Source organism: Cetorhinus maximus, chromosome 7 (assembly GCF_964194155.1).
Source record: "Cetorhinus maximus chromosome 7, sCetMax3.hap1.1, whole genome shotgun sequence".
In the NCBI taxonomy this organism is placed as follows: domain Eukaryota; kingdom Metazoa; phylum Chordata; class Chondrichthyes; order Lamniformes; family Cetorhinidae; genus Cetorhinus; species Cetorhinus maximus.
Genome location: NC_135885.1, coordinates 49,404,234 through 49,424,614, shown reverse-complemented (window position 1 = coordinate 49,424,614; position 20,381 = coordinate 49,404,234). Strand labels below are relative to the sequence as shown.

General features: G+C 39.1%; 1 protein-coding gene across 2 annotated transcripts in view; it reads right to left on the bottom strand.

Moving 5' to 3' along the window:
* Positions 1 to 1,416: 1,416 nt before the first annotated feature.
* The window catches only part of xpo4 (exportin 4), a 170,026-nt gene continuing 151,061 nt past the window's right edge, over positions 1,417 to 20,381 (bottom strand). For both annotated transcript variants that reach the window (XM_078545457.1, XM_078545458.1), the window contains exons 18-23: positions 16,717 to 16,897; positions 15,502 to 15,620; positions 14,403 to 14,533; positions 13,609 to 13,726; positions 5,595 to 5,687; positions 1,417 to 5,460 (exon numbers count right to left, since the gene is read on the bottom strand). In XM_078545457.1, coding sequence (XP_078401583.1) covers positions 5,263 to 5,460; positions 5,595 to 5,687; positions 13,609 to 13,726; positions 14,403 to 14,533; positions 15,502 to 15,620; positions 16,717 to 16,897 — 840 coding nt within the window. In that variant the 3' untranslated portion in view covers positions 1,417 to 5,262. The remainder of the gene's footprint in view (positions 5,461 to 5,594; positions 5,688 to 13,608; positions 13,727 to 14,402; positions 14,534 to 15,501; positions 15,621 to 16,716; positions 16,898 to 20,381) is intronic.

Genomic DNA, 20,381 nt, shown 5'->3' with positions numbered 1-20,381 from the left:
CCATTGGATTTTAAGCACTGCAAAATTAATAGTCTATTTTGGAAAACTGCTGCTAAGCTCTATTTCAAGGAGACATGATTTCTCTTTATATATACTCCTAAGAAATCAGGGATGGCCATTACTAGATAAATTGATATTTACACATAAATTCATACCTACATAAGCCATGAATCAATTTACTCAATGTCAAACAGAATTAATGAATGGCAAAACTTCTTAGATGCTGAAAGGAGTTCACAAAAGTTGCCTCAAGTAAAATTCATGAAAAATAAGAATTCTACCAAATCAAAAATATTCTGTTCCAAAGAACTGCTTTACATTACAATGTTCATCACACTCCAAATTCTAGCAATATTACAACCTAAATAATAAAGATCAGAAGTGGGGATGTTCGCTGATGATTGCACAATGTTCAGCGCCATTTGCAAATCCTCAAATGCTGAAGCAGTCTGTATCCATATGCAGCAAGATCTGGACAACATTCAGCCTTGGGCTGATAAGTGGCAAGTAACATTCATACCACACAAGTGCCAGGCAATGACCAACTCCAACAAAAGAGAATCTAATCATCTCCCCTTGGTGTTTAAATGATATAATTGCTGAATACCCCACCATCAACATACAGAGGGTTACCATTGACCAGAAACTGAATTGGACCAGCCAGTTGTGGCTGGTGGCTAAAAAAGCAGTTCTAGGTCAGGAACTCTGTGGTGCATAACTCACCTCCTGACTTCCCAAAGCCTGTCCACCATCTACAAGACATGTTAGGAGTGTGATGGAATATTCTCCACATGCCTGGATGAATGTTGCTCCAACAACACACGAAGCTTGACATCACCCAGGACAAAGCAACCCACTTGATTGGCACCCCACCCACCACCGACGCACAATGGCAACAGTGTGTGCCATCTACAAGATGCACTGCAGGAACTCACCAAGGCTCCTTGGACAGCACCTTCCAAACCCACAACCTCTACCACTTAGAAGGACAAGGGCAGCAGATGCATGGGAACACCATCAACTGCAAGTTCCCTCCAAGCCACACACCATTCTGACTTGGAACTCACCATTCCTTCACTGTTGCTGGGTCAAAATCCTAGCACTGCCTTTCCTAACAGCACTGTGGGTGTACCTATAGACTGCAGCAGTTCAAGGAGGCAGCTCACCACCACCTTCTCAAGGAAGGGCAATAGGGATTGGCAACAAATACTGGCCTGGTCAGCAATGCTCACATCTTGTGAAAGAATTTTTAAAAATTGATATTTTAACCCCCAACTTAGTGTTAACTATAACTAGCGACACGTTGCATGCTTAGAAAAAAAGTACAGAATAGATTAAAAATGTTTCAACTCCTATTGTGGTTTCAATGTGGTGTGAGCAAGCCTAGAAACAAAACTAATTTTTATTGGTGACAGATGATTTAAACAGCAGCCAAAGTTTATTTGGTCGTCACCGCATATATACAGAGAAACATTCCATGTGTATTTTTATTTTTAAAAATGTATCTTGTACTATGCAAGAAGGGTAGACTATGCAATAGTCAGAATTTGTACTGAACTTAACTGCACCAAAACATTAAAAAGTTTTATAAGAACACTTATATGATACATTTTAGGTTAGATGTCCCCAAAACATATCCTCAACTCTTTACAATTCCTTCTATGTGCAATTAAAAAAATTAACTGGTCAAAATTTTTATAAAATAATGTACATAAAATGGTGCTTGCACACATCAGGGATGTAATATAACATGACGAAATAAATCACAAAAAAGTACAAAACAATGCACAAAACATGAGACTGATTATTTAAATGCATCACAGCTATTAACTTATGCATAACCACACAAACTGGTTACACATCAAGAAAAGCTATGATTCATTCAAGACAGATTCCAGATGAATTAAAAAGGTCACAGTAGTTGTCACATGGCAGCAATTGACAGAGTATTTTATTTTTCTTGACCTGCAGTATTTCACAGCGTAGTTAAATACTTGGTTCAACAGTCCTGGATATTCCTGGTCAGAATAAGGGCTAAGACCATGGAATTGCAACTAAAATGTGGCATTATTTAAAAATGTCAAAAGTATGACAGCCAATAGTGAAGAGACATTCTTTACCTATAAATTATTTTTGTACAAGTTTTAATTGTTTTCTTAAGTACAACTTGACCTTTTGTGATTAATTTAAATTTTATGATTAAATTAGCCAACAAAGTAGTTTCAGCAGTTTAACCTTGTGTAGAATAGAAGCTATTTGCATAACATGATAAAATGGCATATTCAATATATAAATTTTTATGGGTGTAGAATACTTGAGTCTACCATCCTTTGAACTTTAATTCAAACACAATACAACATTAAGCAAATGCTAAGTAAATCTGTACACTACATCCCTTTCTCTACCACCCATTTTTTTTATGTCTGAGTTATCACAATAGATTCTAATTCTATCAGAGCAGAAAAAGAATCTTGGTCTTCAGTATGTATTTGCATTAATCTCGTAATATGAAATGCAGAATTCAGACACACAGCCAGATTGCCTTATCACTAATTTGTATACATGAAATTTGCACAAGGAATAGTTACTCTGCTACAGAGCATATATGGTGATTAAGGTTCATTATTTCAGTGTGCTGATAATCATCATCTCATCTTGCATTCCAATAGAATCATTGTTGATGGGTAAACTGCATCTGATTACATCTTCCAGAATGATACATGAAGGGAAGGGGTCTGGGGAACAAAACAGGAAAAGCCAATGCTCATTTTTACTAGGCAATATTTTAAGCTGCATTTTGTGCTTAAATTAGTTGAAACTGCATTTTTGTTGGTCTTCCTACAATGTACAACTTGTATACATGCAACTCCTTCAAACTTGATTTATTTAAATATCACAATCTTTCAGTGCACCCAAAAAGATATCACCAATTTCCATGGCGCTTATTTAAAAACAACGGACGATTGATTCAAATTATTGCAGTATTCAGTATTGTACATTTACTGCATTTTAATGGGAGACTGGTGAAAGGGAATAAAATATGCAAGTTAAATTTCAATATATGGGCCACCAAATAGGATGCACATCTCAAGCACTGCGTGATATATTGATCACTCATCTTTTCTGAGAATAGATGTACAAACATGGCATGCTGTAATAATTTGACTAATCAAAAAAAAAGCATGTATCAATATGGTTCTTGACATGTTCTATAACCATGTTAACTGGCCAGCTTGCAGAATTTGGTACTGTACAAACTTAATTTAAAATAAACAAAGTAGCTGAAAATGAAGATATAGAGTATGCCGGGTCAAATGTTCCCTCATTAAATGGAATAACCTTCACTTTGTACATTGAGTTTTGAAGTCCTGACAAAGTGGGTGGTAAATTGTGCCATTGCCCATCTAAGGGAAAAACCCCCAAACATAAACAGAGTATTTGAAGAGCCCTGGAGTTTGGGAGTAGTTCCCCTACAGAAAACTGATCTACAAACAGTCTGCAGAGACTCTCAAATGTATTCTATTTCCTCCTCTGTAGATTAGATCTCATATTCCAGAAAAAGCGAAAAGCAAAAAATGCAGCAACTTTAATTCCATTAGCTACTTTAATTTTATTTTAAATTGAGTGTGTTATGGGACCCATACAAAATTCCACTTAACTTGTTTGCTGGCCTGAAAAGAAATTTAACCAAGTACAATTATTTTTCAGTAGTTTTGACATACAACCTGTACAAAGTTCATCAAAGAGGATACTCTCTCTTCTCGGGTGAACAGAAAAACCACCAATACCAAAAATAAAAATGCACAGCAAGTAAATCAACACTGAAAAGGGAAAGATTAGTGAACATTTTGGATGGAGGCTTTCATTAAAACTGGATCATATCCAAAGTTACCCATCTTTCTCTTTCAGATGTTGAGCAAAACTACTGTACATTTTCTATTTCGTCTATTAAATGGTGTGACCACAAGCTTTGTTCACTTCATCCCTATTTTTAAAACTAATTTGCATGTTCATACTCAGAACTCTCTCATCCTGATTAATTTAATTTTTCATTTTGGAATCCTGAATGTACCGTGCAGTATTATAATATGCAGTTACTTATGTATCTACATTGTCATTTGTTGTCCAAAGGCTAGTCAAGGCGAATTTGTCACAAACAAAATGCCCAACAGATTATTTACATTTATTCTAAAAGTGTTAAAAGTTTGATTGACTATGCAACAGCATAAACTAGAGTTTTTTTTTAAACTAATGCCCAGTTTATCCTGGTGTACATTATTAAAGAATTCACACCCTAGAATTCATTATTGCTCAAATAAGACACAAGAACCTAGCAGTGTGACAGTTCAGGTGTAAAGTTTTGTTTTGTTTAAAAAGTAAATCCCTTTAAGCCTTAATGTAGAACTTAAATGACTTAATTTTAGTATCCAAAATGACGATTTCCATTCTTAAGTAAATGTTAACACTACAGGTACTTTTGACACCAAACAATGACAAACTTTTCATTTTAGAGGAAAGGGAAATTACAAGAAAAAAAACAACACAAAAGTTGCCACTTTGGCAATCCAGTTTCAGGTGTTTCAGAACACAAAGTTTTCATATTTACAGAAAATAAGGCAACTGGTTACAATTCCTAAAATTCACGGTTGGGAAGCAAAAATATATATTTTATTCTGAATAGCAGGCAGTACAAAGTGAATCTGAAGTATTGTGTACGACGTGATCACTGCCTGATATGGAAAAAAAAATCAAGTTTCGAACGCTACAATTTGGTGTTTTCTTTAGGTCACAAATAAATCCATATGCTGGAAAAAAAAATAAAGCTCATTTCAGCCATAACATTTACAGCTGTGTATTTTGTCTACAGTGATTCCCTCAAAGCAAGGGTTCAAATATAAGCAATAAGACAGTTTATCTGGCCATTTGGGCAGCTGGTTTAAACCAGACATGAAAAGGCACTGGATCCATTCACTGTGCCCATTCATCCACACATACTGGAATTTTCTAAAATACACTATTTTCATTCATTTTTTTTTAAGTAAACGATTAGATTATATGACAAATCATGGCTAAGAAATACTGGCAACTGAATAGTGGTGGGTTCATCCTTCTGTCTTAATGTGGTAGGCTTAGACCAAATATCCTGAGAGCCTAAAATCCAAGATGGCAGGCAACAGCCTTTAAACAGGTATAAAATTCAGTCAACTTTGATTTTCCATGCTTTACAGTGCATTCTTCAACAAGGGTGTTTGCAGCTCAAGTCTATTTAACACATAGAAGACCACCGACATTTGCCATAAAGTCTTTAAGGCTTTTTAGGAAGGCCATCCTTTGCTTGCGGTCCAATGTGGGAGGAGTGCTGCTTCCAGTAAGATTGTTGAAGGCATCTGCTAATCGTTGATATATAACTGGATCCTGCTGGCTTGATAGTAGGGTTTCAACTAATTCTGAATACTCAGCCTGTTGAAACAATACATGGAATGTCTCATCAATTTCCCCCATAAAGCAAATAAGAAAATAAAATATACTGAATCTGAAATTGGTTAATTTGAAAAGGGGAAGGGACAGAGAAAGAGTTTTTAAAGCAGTTTTACCTGATGCAGACATACTAGTGTGTAGAAGGCTTCACCTGCAGCATCAGTAAGTTCTGCATTGTGCTTCTGCAATACCAGCATATCAAAGACGAGCTGTAATGACAAACTCTACAGAATGAAAATACATTCCAAGCACATTATGATAAATTTTTTCACTAGATAAGTTGAGTATATGCATATTAATATACTGTATGGGAAAAAGTGCAGCACTTAACCCAATATGCTTCTTGGTGGTTGTCCTTTTTTGTTAATATACCACCTCAAATCGTTTTATTAGAAATACCAGTGACAGATCTGTGACTAACAGTTCACCCTTGTATTGCATAGCTTTAGAAATGAAAGTAGAAAGCTCATAGATAGGTAACTCCAACAGGTCCAGAATTCAGATTTGATCTGAAATGTGAGGGTAAGAGGCAGATTCGCTCACCCTCTTCCCATTTTGAATCAGAAAGATACTAAAAGTTAGTATCTTCAATGTCAACTGAGCAGAATGCGTCGTGTCCAGTCAATTGGCTGAATACTTAGTGCCAATGTCGTCTGAAGGGGTTGGCTGAAACTAAAACATTGATTAGGTCAAAAATGATGTATAGAAAATTCAAATTCTCAAAATCAAATAGATTTCTTGGAGGGAGCATACTTATTCACATGGCTTCCTCTAGCTAATTTTAGTTCTGCATTGTAGACACTTAAAATGGTACTAGTCAGAACGTTCCCCAGAGACTAAAGAACTATCTATAATGGTGCTACAAGTCCATGTGTCAGTTGGAATGCAAGAATGAACTGAAGGACCTATTTGGAATAAATGTCAATTAGAGCAATGCAGGTGACTGGTTTATGTATTATTTAACAACCAGCATCCTGACCATGCTGACAGTTGGAACTTTGAAGTCCAAGAAAGTATGTATGTAATTGCCTGGAAGACAGAATGTAGCTTGCAGCAATCTACAATAACTTATTTTTATATAGCACCTTTAAAGTAATGAAATGTCCTAAGGCACACATGGAAACAAAGTATGACACTGAGCCACGGAAGGAGATATTAGGTCAGGTGACCAAAAGCTTGGTCAAAGAGGTAGGTTTTATGGTGTGTCTTAAAGGAGGAAAGCGAGGTAGAGAGATGTAGAGTGGAGATTTCAGAGCTTGGGGCCTAAGCAACTGAAGGCACAGTCACCAATTGTGCAGCCATTAAAATTGTGCATGCACTGAAGGCCAGAATCAGAGGAGCACTGATACCTTGGAGAATGGTGGGGCTGGAGGACATGAGAGACAGGGAGGGGTGAGGTCATGAAGGGATTTGAAAACCAAAGATGAGATTTTTAAAATCAAGATGTTGCTTGACCGGGAGCTGGGGGTGATAGGGAAACAGAACTTGCTGCGAGTTGAGACATGGGCAGCAGAGTTCAGATAACCTCAAGTTTACAGAGGGTAGAATGTGGGAGATCAGCCAAGAGTGCATTGAAATAGCCGAGTCTAGAGGTAACAAAGCTATGGAGGTGGAAATAGACGGTCTTAGTGATGGCATGGATATGAGATAGGAAGCTCTTCTCTGGGTCAAACATGATACCAAGGTTGTGAACAGGCTGGCATAATCTCAGAATATTGCCAAACTGCATCATACCTTCCACAATAGCTGCTTTTGCTGAAGTACTAAACCAACAAATATAAAACATTCGGATATTTCTCTCCAATTTAATATGATAGACATGGCACCTTGACTGATATCCTCAGGTTAGGTCAATCTGTGATTGGGTAAGACATTTTTAAAAGTAACATTTAAAGATTTGGACGAGTAGTTTTTTTAACTTTGTAGAATGAAATCCTGAATGATGTTTACAAAACTGTTCATCAAGACGACACTAAAGCACAAGTAGCAAGACCAGGTCCATTTGCAAAGCATAAGCTAACTACTATGGCTAACAGCAGGAGGAACAGAACAACTGAGCAATTAGTTGCAGGCAGAGCCTTTATAAAATACAAAATTGAGGTGGGGATTACGTGACTTGCCCAGTGTTTCTGTAGTGTACTGGTTATCACATTCACCTCACACACGTAAAGTCCCCGGTTCGAAACCAGGCAAAACCATTATCCAAACTTGCCAATTTAGAGATAATAAAATTTGTGTAATTCATGTTTACGCTTACAGTGCTGACTTTGTCTGCACTGGAGTGCTGCTTTGGGCTGCAGTAGCGTGCTTAATTTGGAGTTTGGTGACTGAGGGAATTTAAGGGTTAATTTCTATCTAAAGTCTAGTCTTTCTTTAATTTAGTAATTAACTAAAAGTTGCTGTTTGGGGTGGAAGGAGGTGAGTTTTAGGCCAGCTTTTAAACAGGGTTTATACAGGCTCTGCTTGCAACTACAACTAGTTAATTAGATAACTGGCTTAAACAGGTTTTCAGAGGCTAGATGCAGAGAGTATAAAAACAGGCCATCTTACAGTGCTGACTTTGTCTGCTTTGGGCTGCAGTAGAGTGCTTAAGTTGGAGTTTGGTGACTAAGGGGGTTCAATGAGGAGGGAACAAGGTGATCCTTTGAGTACTGTGAGCATGGTCGGGTAAATATTTACTACTTTTGTCGCTTATAGTTTGTAAGGTCTTATTTTGTGGTTCATCGTTTGTAAGGGCTATATTCTGTAACAACGAAGAGCAGGGAAGAAGGGCCCTAGAGTAATTGATATTATTTGATATTAAGTATCTTCCAAAAGGTTTAATTTAATTTAAAGGGGTAAATCATGGCAGGAGAGCTGAAAGCCATGGTGTGCTCCTCCTGCTCTATGTGGGAAGCCGGGAACATTTCCAGTGCCCAGGGCCAGCATGTGTGCGGGAAGTGTCTCCAGCTGCAGCTCCTGGAAACCCGGGTTTCGGAGCTGGAGCGGCGACTGGAGCATCCATGAGGCAGAGAGTATCGTGGATAGCATGTATAGAGGGGTGGTCACACCACAGACTAAGAGGCCACAGGCAGGAAGGGAATAGGTGACCACCAAGCAGAGCAAGAAGACTAGGCAGGCAGTGCAGGAATCTCCTGTGGCTATTCCACTGCAAAACAAACGTACTGCTTTGGATACTATTGGGGGGAATGACCTCTCAGGGGAAAGCAGCAACAGCCAAATTCGTTGCACCACAGTTGGCTCTGCTGCACAGGGGAGGAGTAAAAAGTGTGGGAATGCAATAATTATAGGGGATTCAATTGTAAGGGGAGTAGATAGGCGTTTCTGTGGCCGTAAACAAGACTCCAGGATGGTATGTTGCCTCCCTGGTGCTAAGGTGTCTCAGAGTGGCTACAGGATATTCTGAAGGGGGAGGGTGAACAGCCAGTGGTCGTGGTACACATTGGTACAAACAACATAGGTAAAAAAAGGGATGAGGTCCTAAAAGCAGAATATAGGGAGTTAGGAAGTAAGTTGAAAAGTAGGCCCTCAAAGATAGTGATCTCAGGATTACTAACAGTTTCCACGTCCTATTCAGAGTAGAAATAGCAGGATATATCGGATGAATACGTGGCTGAACAAATACGGATGAGGGGGAGGGTTTCAAATTCCTAGGACATTGGGACTGGTTCTGGGGAGGTGGGACCAGTACAAACTGGACGGGTTACACCTGGGCAGGACTGGAACTGATGTCCTGGAGGAATATTTGCTAGAGTGGTTGGGGAGGGTTTAAACTAAAATGGGGGATGGGAACCTATGCAAGGGCTCAAAGGAGGGGGAATCAAGGACAAGAACAAAAGTCAGAAAGGGGAATAAGAAAAGTGATAGGCAGAGAAATCAAGGGCAAGAATCAAACAGGGCCTGAGTGAAAAATAGTGGGAACGGGACAAGTAATATTAAAAAGACAAGCCTTAAGGCTTTGTGCCTTAATGCCAGGAGCATTCGCAATAAAGTGGATTAATTAACCGCGCAAATAGATATAAACAGGTACAATATAGTCAGGATTACGGAGACATGGCTGCAGGGTGATCAGGGATGGGAACTGAACATCCAGGGGTATTCAGTGTTTAGGAAGGACAGACAAAATGGAAAAGGCGGTGGAGTTGCATTGCTGGTTAAAGAGGAAATTAATGCAATAGTGAGGAAAGATATTAGCTCCGATGGTGTGGAATCTGTATGGGTAGAGCTGAGAAACATTAAGGGACAAAAAACATTAGTGGGGGTTGTAAATAGAACTCCGAACTGTAGCGGTGATGTTGGGAAATTAGAGACGCATGCAATAATTATGGGTGACTTTAATCTGCATATAGATTGGGCAAATCAAATTAGTAACAATACTGTAGAAGAGAAATTCCTGGAGTGTATACGGGATGGTTTTCTGGACCAATATGTTGAGGAACCTACTAGAGAACAGGCCATCCTAGACTGGGTACTGTGTAATGAAAAAGGAATAATTGGCAATCTAGTTGTGCAAGGCCCCTTGGGGATGAGTGACCATAATATGATAGAATTCGTCATCAAGGTGGAGAGTGATGTAGTTGATTCTGAGACTAGGATCCTGAATCTTAATAAAGGAAACTATGATGGTATGAGGCGCGAGTTGGCTATGATGGATTGGAAAAAGTTACTTAAAGGGATGACGGGGGATAGGCAATGGCAAACATTCAAAGAGCACATGGATGAACTGCAACAATTGTTTATTCCTGTCTGGCGCAAAAGTAAAACAGGAAAGGCGGCCAAACCATGGCTTACAAGGGAAATTAGAGATAGTATTAGATCCAAGGAAGAGGCATACAAATTGGCCAGAAAAAAAAACAGACCTGAGAATTGGGAGCAGTTTAGAATTCAGCAAAGGAGGACCAAGGAATTGATTAAGAAAATAGAGTAGGAGAGTAAGCTTGCAGGGGACATAAAAACTGACTGTAAAAGTTTCTATAGGTATGCGAAAAGAAAAAGATTGGTGAAGTCAAATGTAGGTCCCTTACAGTCAGAAACAGGGGAATTTATAATGGGGAACAAAGAAATGGCTGACCAACTAAATACATACTTTGGTTCTGCCTTCACAAAGGAGGACACAAATAACATACCACAAATGTTGGGGAACACAGGGTTTAGCGAGAGGGAGGAACTGAAAGAAATCAGTATTAGTAGGGAAACGGTGTTGGGGAAATTGATGGGATTTAAGGCAGATAAATCCCCAGGGCCTGATAATCTACATCCCAGAGTACTTAAGGAAGTGGCCCTAGAAATAGTGGATGCATTGGTAGTCATCTTCCAAGATTCTATAGACTCTGGAACAGTTCCTACAGATTGGAAGGTAGCTAATATAACCCCACTATTTAAAAAGGGAGGCAGAGTGAAAACAGGGAATTATAGACCAGTCAGCCTGACGTCAGTAGTGGGGAAAATTCTAGAGCCCATTATAAAAGATTTAATAGCTGAGCACGTGGAAAACAGTGGCAGAAGTGGACAGAGTCAGCATGGATTTACGAAAGGGAAATCATGTTTGATAAATCTACTGGAATTTTTCAAGGATGTAACTAGTAGAGTTGATGAGGAGGAGTCAGTGGATGTGGTTTATTCGGACTTTCAGAAGGCTTTCGACAAAGTCCCACATAAGAGATTAACGTGTAAAATTAAAGCACATGGGATTAGAGGTAGTGTATTGAGATGGATAGAAAACTGGTTGGCAGACAGGAAACAAAGAGTAGGAAGAAACAGGTCTTTTTCCGAATGGCAGGCAGTGACTAGTGGGTAACCGCAGGGATCAGTGCTGGGACCCCAGCTATTCACAATATATATTAATGATTTAAGTGGGGGAACGAAATGTAATATCTCCAAATTTGCAGATGACACAAAGCTGGGTGGGAGGGTGAGTGAGAGAAGGATGCAGAGATGCTTCAGTGTGATTTGGACAAGCTGAGTGAGGGGGCAAATGCATGGCAGATGCAGTATAATGTGGATAAAAGTGAGGTTATCCACTTTGGTAGCAAAAACAGGAAGGCAGGTTATCTGAATGGCTATAAATTGAGAGAGGAGAATGTGCAACGAGACCTGGGTGTCCTCGTACACCAGTCGCTGAAGGTAAGCATGCAGGTGCAGCAGGTGGTAAAGAAGGCAAATGGTATGTTGGCCTTCATAACGAGAGGATTAGAGTATAGGAGCAGGGGTGTCTTGCTGCAATTATACAGGGCCTTGGTGAGACCACACTTGGAATATTGTATACAGTTTTGGTCTCCTTACCTGAGGAAGGATGTTCTTGCTATAGAGGGAGTGCAGCGAAGGTTTACCAGACTGATTCCTGGGATGGCGGGATTGACATATGAAGAGAGATTGAGTCAGTTAGGATTATATTCGCTGGAGTTCAGAAGAACGAGGGGGGATCTCATAGAAACCTATAAAATTCTAACAGGACTAGACAGGATAGATGCAGGAAGGATGTTCCCGATGGTGGGGGAGTCCAGATCCAGGGGTCACAGTCTGAGGATACGGGGTAGACCATTTAGGACTCAGATGAGGAGAAATTTCTTCACCCAGAGAGTGGTGAGCCTGTGGAATTCGCTACCACAGAAAGTAGTTGAGGCCAAAATATTGTATGTTTTCAAGAAGGAGTTAGATATAGCTCTTGGGGAGAAAGGGATCAAAGGATATGGTGTGAAAGCGGGAGCAGGTTATTGAGTTGGATGAGCAGCCATGTTCATAATGAATGGTGGAGCAGGCTCGAAGGGCCGAATGGCCTACTCCTGCTTCTATTTTCTATGTTTCTATGACCGTTGTGTGATTTGAGATGAAAGTGATAGGTAATAAGAACATACGAACAAGGAGCAGGAGTTGGCCATTCGGCCACCCGAGCCTGCTCCACCATTTAATAAGATCACAGCTGATCTGAAAGTAATATCAAATCTGCATCTCGCCTGTCCCCGATAACCTATCACCCCCTTGCTTACCAAAAATCTATCCACCTCTGCCTTAAAAATATTCAAAGACTCTGCTTCCACCGTCTTTTTAGTAAGAGTTCCAAAGACTCACGACCCTCTCAGAGAAAGAATTTCGCCTCATCTCCATTTTAAATGGGCAACCCCTTATTTTTAAACAGTGACTTCTAGTTCTAGATTCTCCCACAAGAGGAAACATCCTCTCCACATCCACCCTGTCGTCCCCTCAGGATCTTATATGTTTCAATCAAGTCACCTCTTACTCTTCTAAACCCCAGCGGATATAAGCCTAGTCTGTCCTCTTAAGACAACCTGCCCATTCCAGGTATTAGTCTGGTAAACCTTCTCTGAACTGCTTACAAAGCATTTACATCATTTCTTAAATAAGGTGACCAATACTCTACACAGTACTCCAGATGTGGTCTCACTAGTGCTCTATCTAACTGAAGCATAACCTCCCTACTTTTGTATTCAATTCCCCTCGCAATAAATGATAACATTTTATTAGCTTTCCTAATTACTTGCTGTACCTGCATACCAGCCTTTTCAAATTCATGTACTAAGACACCCAGATCCCTCTGCATCTCAGACTCTGCAATCTCTCACCATTCAGGTAATATGCTTCTCTTTTATTCTTCCTGTCAAAATAGACAATTTCACATTTTTCCACATTATACTGATTTTGCCTGTGACTTCAACTCCCACTTCCTCAGTGCGATGAGGAGTGTTGGATAAACAAATATTAAAGAATGTAATCAAAGAGTGCTTAAAAATTTCAACTCTGAAGAAAATTCACAAGCTGTTGTTTGCCAAAGAAAGTGGTTTTCCAACTTGTATATAAAAGCTCAAGAGTACAAATATTTTTTTTTTTCCAAAGTGACTGGAAATGGCAGACTCATGGCAATAGAATAAATGTTAGTTATTACATAGTTATGACAAAAAAATCCTCAATACGAGCAGAATTTTAATCACAGAGCACAAGATTAAAAGTGCTTTCTCAATGAATAGACATGCAGTGATCAAAAAAATAAGATGGTCAATTTAAGTCGCTTGGATATCAGCAATTTAAAAAGAATTCACTACAATTCCCTATTTACACCATAACCACACAAAATGTGGTCAGAAATTACTGGCATTTCAGCAATATAAGTTGTACCTTAAGAAAATGTCTGGTTGCAGCGAAGAGTGGTGATTCTGTCTCTTGTGCCTTGGCACACGTTTCAGCCAAAGGTGTGAGGGCTTCCAAACAGAGTTGAGAAACTTCAGATGTCATCCTAAAGGGAAGGGTTAAGGAAAGATGCAGAACTTCCATCCAGCTATCTATTTCCTTATTTGCAGTTTAAAGAAACAAGATACATGTGAAAAATTCAAATAGGATCTATTCTGTGAATGAACAAATATATCAAAATTATAATTCAAAATGTGTCATGAATATAGTAAAGCAAGATATATAGATTAATCCTCAGAGCTCCTGGAATCATAGTAATAAATTGGGCTCTGCTCACGTCCATCTTCAATAATACACAGAAATCTTCAAAGACATTGAATCCACAATATTATTCAAGTGGTTACTTAACTGTCACCCAATTTCTATTCTATTAACTACTAAAAAATAATTACAGTTTCATAGAAGTCCAGTAAAATAAATTATCCAATGCTTGAGGGTTTCCATCTTAATCTCAAAAATGAAAACTGGACCTTAGCAATAGATAAGGGTGAAACTATTGATGGTTATTTGTGGAACATTACATGTGCTACTCTTCTTGTAGTTTCTGGAGAGAAAAATATCTGAGACAGATCTGTGCCCATACAAAACACAAACTCGCAGACTGCAGCAATCATCACTACCCCAAACCATCAGATCAATCCAAGATATAAACCAAGCCAAACATTTTATGTCAATGTTATAATTCTCACAAATCAGACATTCTAATAGCAGTAAAAGGATACGAAGTCATGCCCAATTCTAAAGAGTACATAAGACTCTTAAAAAGTTCTTCAGGAAGCTGTGGTATTTTCTCAGGAAATATTTCACAAATGAAGGTGATTAATTTGTAATACTGGTTACACAATGATGGAAACTGTCAAAGTAAAAAAAAAAATTGTTGAAAATATGAATCTAACATAATACACATCGAATAGAATTGTCCAAACCCCAAGAACACTTCCACCATAACATTTCCCAGAACTATATTTACCAATTACAACCATCCACTATCACCACCCTATTTCCATATGCTTTCATGACTTGATGTTTTTAAATTCTATAATTACTAAAACACGGTGTATGGTTCTTTTCATCCATACTGTTCTACGCTCTAACAAACTATGTAAATTTGCTACAAGTCTCCAGTTTGTAGGAATTAGAAAAGGGATTGTGGTTCCTTATTTTCCACTTATCTGTCATTATATTAACATATGAATTAGGAGCAGTAGGCAATTCGGTCCCTCGAGGCTGCTCTGCCATTCTACAAGATCATGGCTGATCTGATTGTGGCCTCAACTCCACTTTTCTGAGTACCCCTAAACCCTCTGATTCCCTTGTCAATCAAGAATGTATCTAACTCAGCCTTAAAAATACTCAGTGACCCTGTCTCCACTTCTCTCTAAGAAGAAAATTCCACAGATCAATGACCCTCAGAGAAAAAAAATTCTCTTCATCTCCGTCTTAAATAGGAGACCCCTTATTTTTAAATCAGGTCCCCTAGTTCTAGTCTCTCCCCACAAGGGGAAACATCCTTTCAGCACCTGTCAAGTCTCCTCAGGATCTTACATGTTCCAACAAGGTCATCTCTCATTCTTCTATACACCAACGACACAGGCCCAACCTGTCCAACTTTTCCCCATAAGGTAACCCCTTCATCCCAGGAATCAGTTGGGTGAAAGTTCTCTGAACTGCTTCTAATGCTACTATATCCTCTCTCAATAATACTGTACATGGTATTCCAGATGTGGTCTCACTAATGTCCTATCCAATTGTAGCAAAACTTCCTTACCTTTATATTTCATTCCCCTTGCAATAAACATTCATATTAAAAATACACTTTACCTTTAGCAAGTCTTGTGACATAAGTGGCAGTACAATATTCACTCCATAAAGGACTACATCAGCAGCTGACACTGATCTGTTTCCAGGCTGTCCAGATTCTTGCCCACGGAATACTTCATCTATATAGAAAATACAATGTAAAAAGAGCGCTTCTTTTAAGCCACTTATTTAGTGATCAACAGTCACTGAAGTATACAATATATGTTGGTGGGCTTGGTGAGACATAAGCCTGCATATAACATTTTGTTTAGTTTTAACAACCCCGGAAGGACACTACTGTAATTTTGTACGTGACATCGCTTGCTGGAAGACCAAGAAACTTTGAAAACGATTCTGTTGTTTTTCATTAGTGAATTAAAAAGCAAAATTAGTTAGTTCAACTTCCCAAATACCATTTTAAAAAAAAATATGAATTTTATGTATTTCAGGAACAGTTTGTCACTAGGAGATTTTCACAATGACTTCTCAGGTCTGATGATAAAGCTAAAAACTCCCCTTTCCCCTTCCATCTCCTTATTCCAAGAGTTAATATTTACAAGCGTCCTGCAGTTCCAACATTGGACAGCATTGCTGAGAATAATAGCAATACACGAGCCCTAGAACAACAAAAATCAGAAACAATGCTCCTCCACCCACAAAACAATAGTTTTATAAATTCAAAATTACAAGCTACAGCATTGTGGATGCAAGGATGGGTTGGTGGATCGGCTTTCAACCCTCTACCACTGGTCATTCAGCTCCACAATATTGTGGTAACAGTAGCCTGTCAAGGTTTTTTCTCCTCTTCCCCCAAGTGGCACAGCAGAGATTAGTAGCTTGAGAGATGGTGAACCTGAATCCAGATACCACTACTTTGTACCACTCCTTACCATAGCAGCTGTATAGTATTCCCAGATATAGCAAATATTAGTTGCTTTCAAAAGCACAATATTAAATTCCATGTGTGTTAATTTCAGTCCTAAGCAATGTAGCAGCTCATCATGGCCTCACTCTTAACATGTATTCCAAAATGTAAATACACTTTTGGGATACATTTTAACATTGAATTATTGTGCATTATTGGAATTTTACACTGTCAGAGGTATTCATAATTTATACATGTGGTATTCATGAGTTAGAAGCACTCTGCATGTGAAAAACCTCCAATAATAAATAAATCACGTTGTACTATCATAGAGTTCTTGGTTGTTATTGTACGCAAACGCTAATGCATACCTGTGTCACTGAAGTCTATAAACTCCTTTGATAGGAGGTTAGTCAGAAGTTCCATAATGAGCAACAAGTCTTGATACTGCTCTTCTTCTGCTGCTACATCAGTCCGTTTCCTGCCTAAGCTGTTCTTAGAATAAACCTGTAGTAGCGTCAGACAGGCTTCATACAACTTCATGGCTTTTGACTGAAAATTAAAACATTATGTTAGATCTGATCGAATAATTTCAAAACTTAATGTAAACTTTCATTCCAAACAGGCACTGGGCTGTGTTTTCTTTCCCGTTTGTAATAGAAACTCACAGCTATGAAGCTGACATATAGAGATGAGAGGGTGGATCCATGTTAAGGCTCAACATGAACATCATAGTTGCTGTGGAATTATTTATTTTAGTATTATAAAACACATTCACATTTTAAAACATTTAACATTACAGGCAATTAAAAATAAAGGATGGGGGCTTATCTCATTATTTTGGACACGAAGCATTGTCATTTGTAATGTACTTATTAAAAAAGAAAACTCACATTTATCTAGCAACTTTTACATCTTCAAGAAATTGCAATATGTTTCTATACCAATGATTAACTTGAGTGATGTCACTATTATGTAGACAAACAAGCCAAGCACAGCAAGTTCCCAAAAATGAGGTAGGCAAATGGACTGTTCCAAAATTGGTGGAGATATCCATGCAGACTATGACAACAAGGGAGTTTCCCTGCTGTTATTCAAATAGTATCAGTGGATCTATTATCTCCATGTAACTGATCTACCACTTAACATGGAGCTTCAGTTTAAGGCCTTGTCTGAAAGACAACATCTGACAATGCAGCATATCTTTAGCAATGCACCAAAGTATTGGTCAAGATTCTACTCCAAGTTGGGGACTTGAACCGAGGATCTTCTGATCCTGAGGCAAGAGCGATGTAATCTCACACTTTTATTAACAAATGGTTACTGAACTAAGTAAAAGAAACTTAGGCAAAATTAAAGTATTCCTGCTTGGAAGACAACAAAACATGAAATACTTGTCAAATATAGACAATTTTAACAGTGTTTTTCAATAATATTCTTCCTTTGACTTCTTACATTCAATTATGTTTGTTTTTCATCAGTTTTCACACTGAAATGAACTAGCAGATGCAAAAGGCAGAGAATCAAGCAGAGATTGTTTTTCTAATTCATTCATGGGATATGGATGTGGCTGGCAAGGCCAGCATTCATTGCCTATCTCTAATTGTCCTCAAGATGGTTGTGGGGAGCCACCTTCTTCAAACACTGCAGTCCGTGTGCTGTTAGGGAGGGAGTTCCAGGATTTTGACCCAGTGACAGTAAAGGAATGGCAATATAGTTCCAAGTCAATATGGTGTGTGGCTTGGAGGGGAACCTGCAGGTGGTGTTCCCATGACTCTGCTGCCCTTGTTCTTCTAGCTGGTAGAGGTCGCAGGTTTGGAAGCTGCTATCCAGGAGCCTTGGCTAGCTGCTGCAGCACAACTTGTAGATTACAGAACTTCAGAATTGGTACAGTGCAGGAGGCCATTCGGCTCATCTAGTCTGCACAGGCTCTCTGAATGAGCAATTCACCTAGTGCCATTCCTCCACCTTCTCCCTGTAACCCTGAACATTCTTCCTTTTCAGAAAACAGTGTAATTCCAAATTGAATGCTCCGACTAAACCTCCACCACACTCTCAGGCAGTGCGCATTCAACCTTAACCACTCGCTGCGTGAAAAAGTTTTTTCTCAAGCTGCTTGTCCCTTTTGCATCTTTTGCCAATTACTTTAAATCTGTGCCCTCTCGTTCTTGATCCTTTCATGAGTGGGAACAGTTTCTCCCTATCTACTATGTCCAGGCCTCTATGAATACCTACCTCTATGAAATTATTTCTCAGTCTTCCCAAAGGAAAACAGTCCAACCTCTCCAACTATCTTTATAACTGAAGTTCCTCAACCCTGGAAGCATTATTGTGAATCTTTTCTGTACTCTTTCCAATACATTCTCATCTTTCCTAAAGTGCAGCATCCGGAACTGGATGCAATGCCTAAGCTGAGGCCAAACTAGTGTCTTATACAAGTTCAACATAATCTCTTTGCTCTTGTACTCTATGCTCCTATTAATAAAGCAGAGGATACTGTATGCTTTCTTAACTGCTTTCTCAACCTGTCCTGCCACCTTCAATGACTTATGCACATATGCACCCATGTCCCTCTGCTCCTGCACCCTCTTTAGAGTTGTATCCTTTATTTTATATTGTCTCTCCATGTTCTTCCTACCAAAATGAATCACTTCACATTTCTCCACAGTGAACTTCATCTGCCACTTGCCTACCCATTCCACCAACTTACCTATATCCTTTTGAAGTTCTACTCTATCCTCTTCACATTTCACAATGCTTCCAAGTTTCGCATCATCTGCAAAGTTTGAAATCGTGCCCCATACACAAAGGTCTGGGTCATTAATATATATCAGGAAGAGCAAGGGTCCCAACACTGGCCCCTGGGGAACAACACTGCAAACCTTCCACCAATCTGAAAAACATCCAGTAACCACTAATCTTGTTTCCTGTCACTCAACCAATTTTATATCCATGTTGCTTTTTTTTCCCCTTTTATTCCATGGGCTACAGCTTTGTTCACAAGTCTGTTGTGCTGCACTGTAGCAAATGCCTTTTGGCAGTCCATGTACACCAAATCAACAGCATTGCCCTCATCAACCCTCTCTGTTACTTCTTCAAAAAACGCCAGCAAATTAGTTAAACACAATTTTCCCTTAACAAATCCATGCTGGCTTTTCTTAATTAACTCGCATTTGTCCATGTGACTATTAGTTTTGTCCCAAATTATTGTTTCTAGAAGCTTCCCTACCACTGAAGGTAAACTGATTGACCTGTAGTGGCTGGGCTTAACGTCACACCCCTTTCTGAACAAGGGTGTGACATTTAGTCCACTAGCACCACCCCTGAGTCTAAAGAAGACTGGAAAACTATGACCAGTGCCTCCACAACTTCCACACTATTCCCTCAGTATCCTTGGATGCATCGCATCAGTCCTGGTACCTTATCAACTTTAAGTGCTGTCAGACTATCCAATATATCCTCCCTTCAACAATTTTAAACCCTTCTAGTGTACTAATTACCTCCTCTTTCACTGTGGCATGAGTAGCATCTTCTTCCTTGGTAAAGACAGATGCAAAGTATTTAATAACTCAGCTATGCCCCCTGCCTCCACGCGCAAATCCCTAATTGGCCCCAATCCTTTTTTACCTAAAACTACCCTTATACCATCTATATGCCTATAGAAGGGAATGTCAAAGTCTTCTATATTAGTTGTCTTTCTTCATACTCTCTCTTTGCCCCTCTCATTTGCTTTTTCACTTCCCCTCTGAAGTTTTTATATTCAGCCTGGCTCTCCATTGTATTATCCGCCTGACATCTGTCATAAGCACACTTTTTCTTCTCCATCTTAACCTGTTTCTTTTGTCATGAAGGGAGCGCTGGATCTATTTACCCTTTTGAGAAAATATACCTTGACTTTGCCCAAACTCTTTCTTCTTTAAAGGTAGCCCATTGTTCAGCTATGTTTTTCCTGCCAACCTTTAACTCCAATTTATCTAGCCCAGATCCATTCTTACCCCATTGAAGTTGGCTTTCCCCCAGTTATTCTTACTCTGGA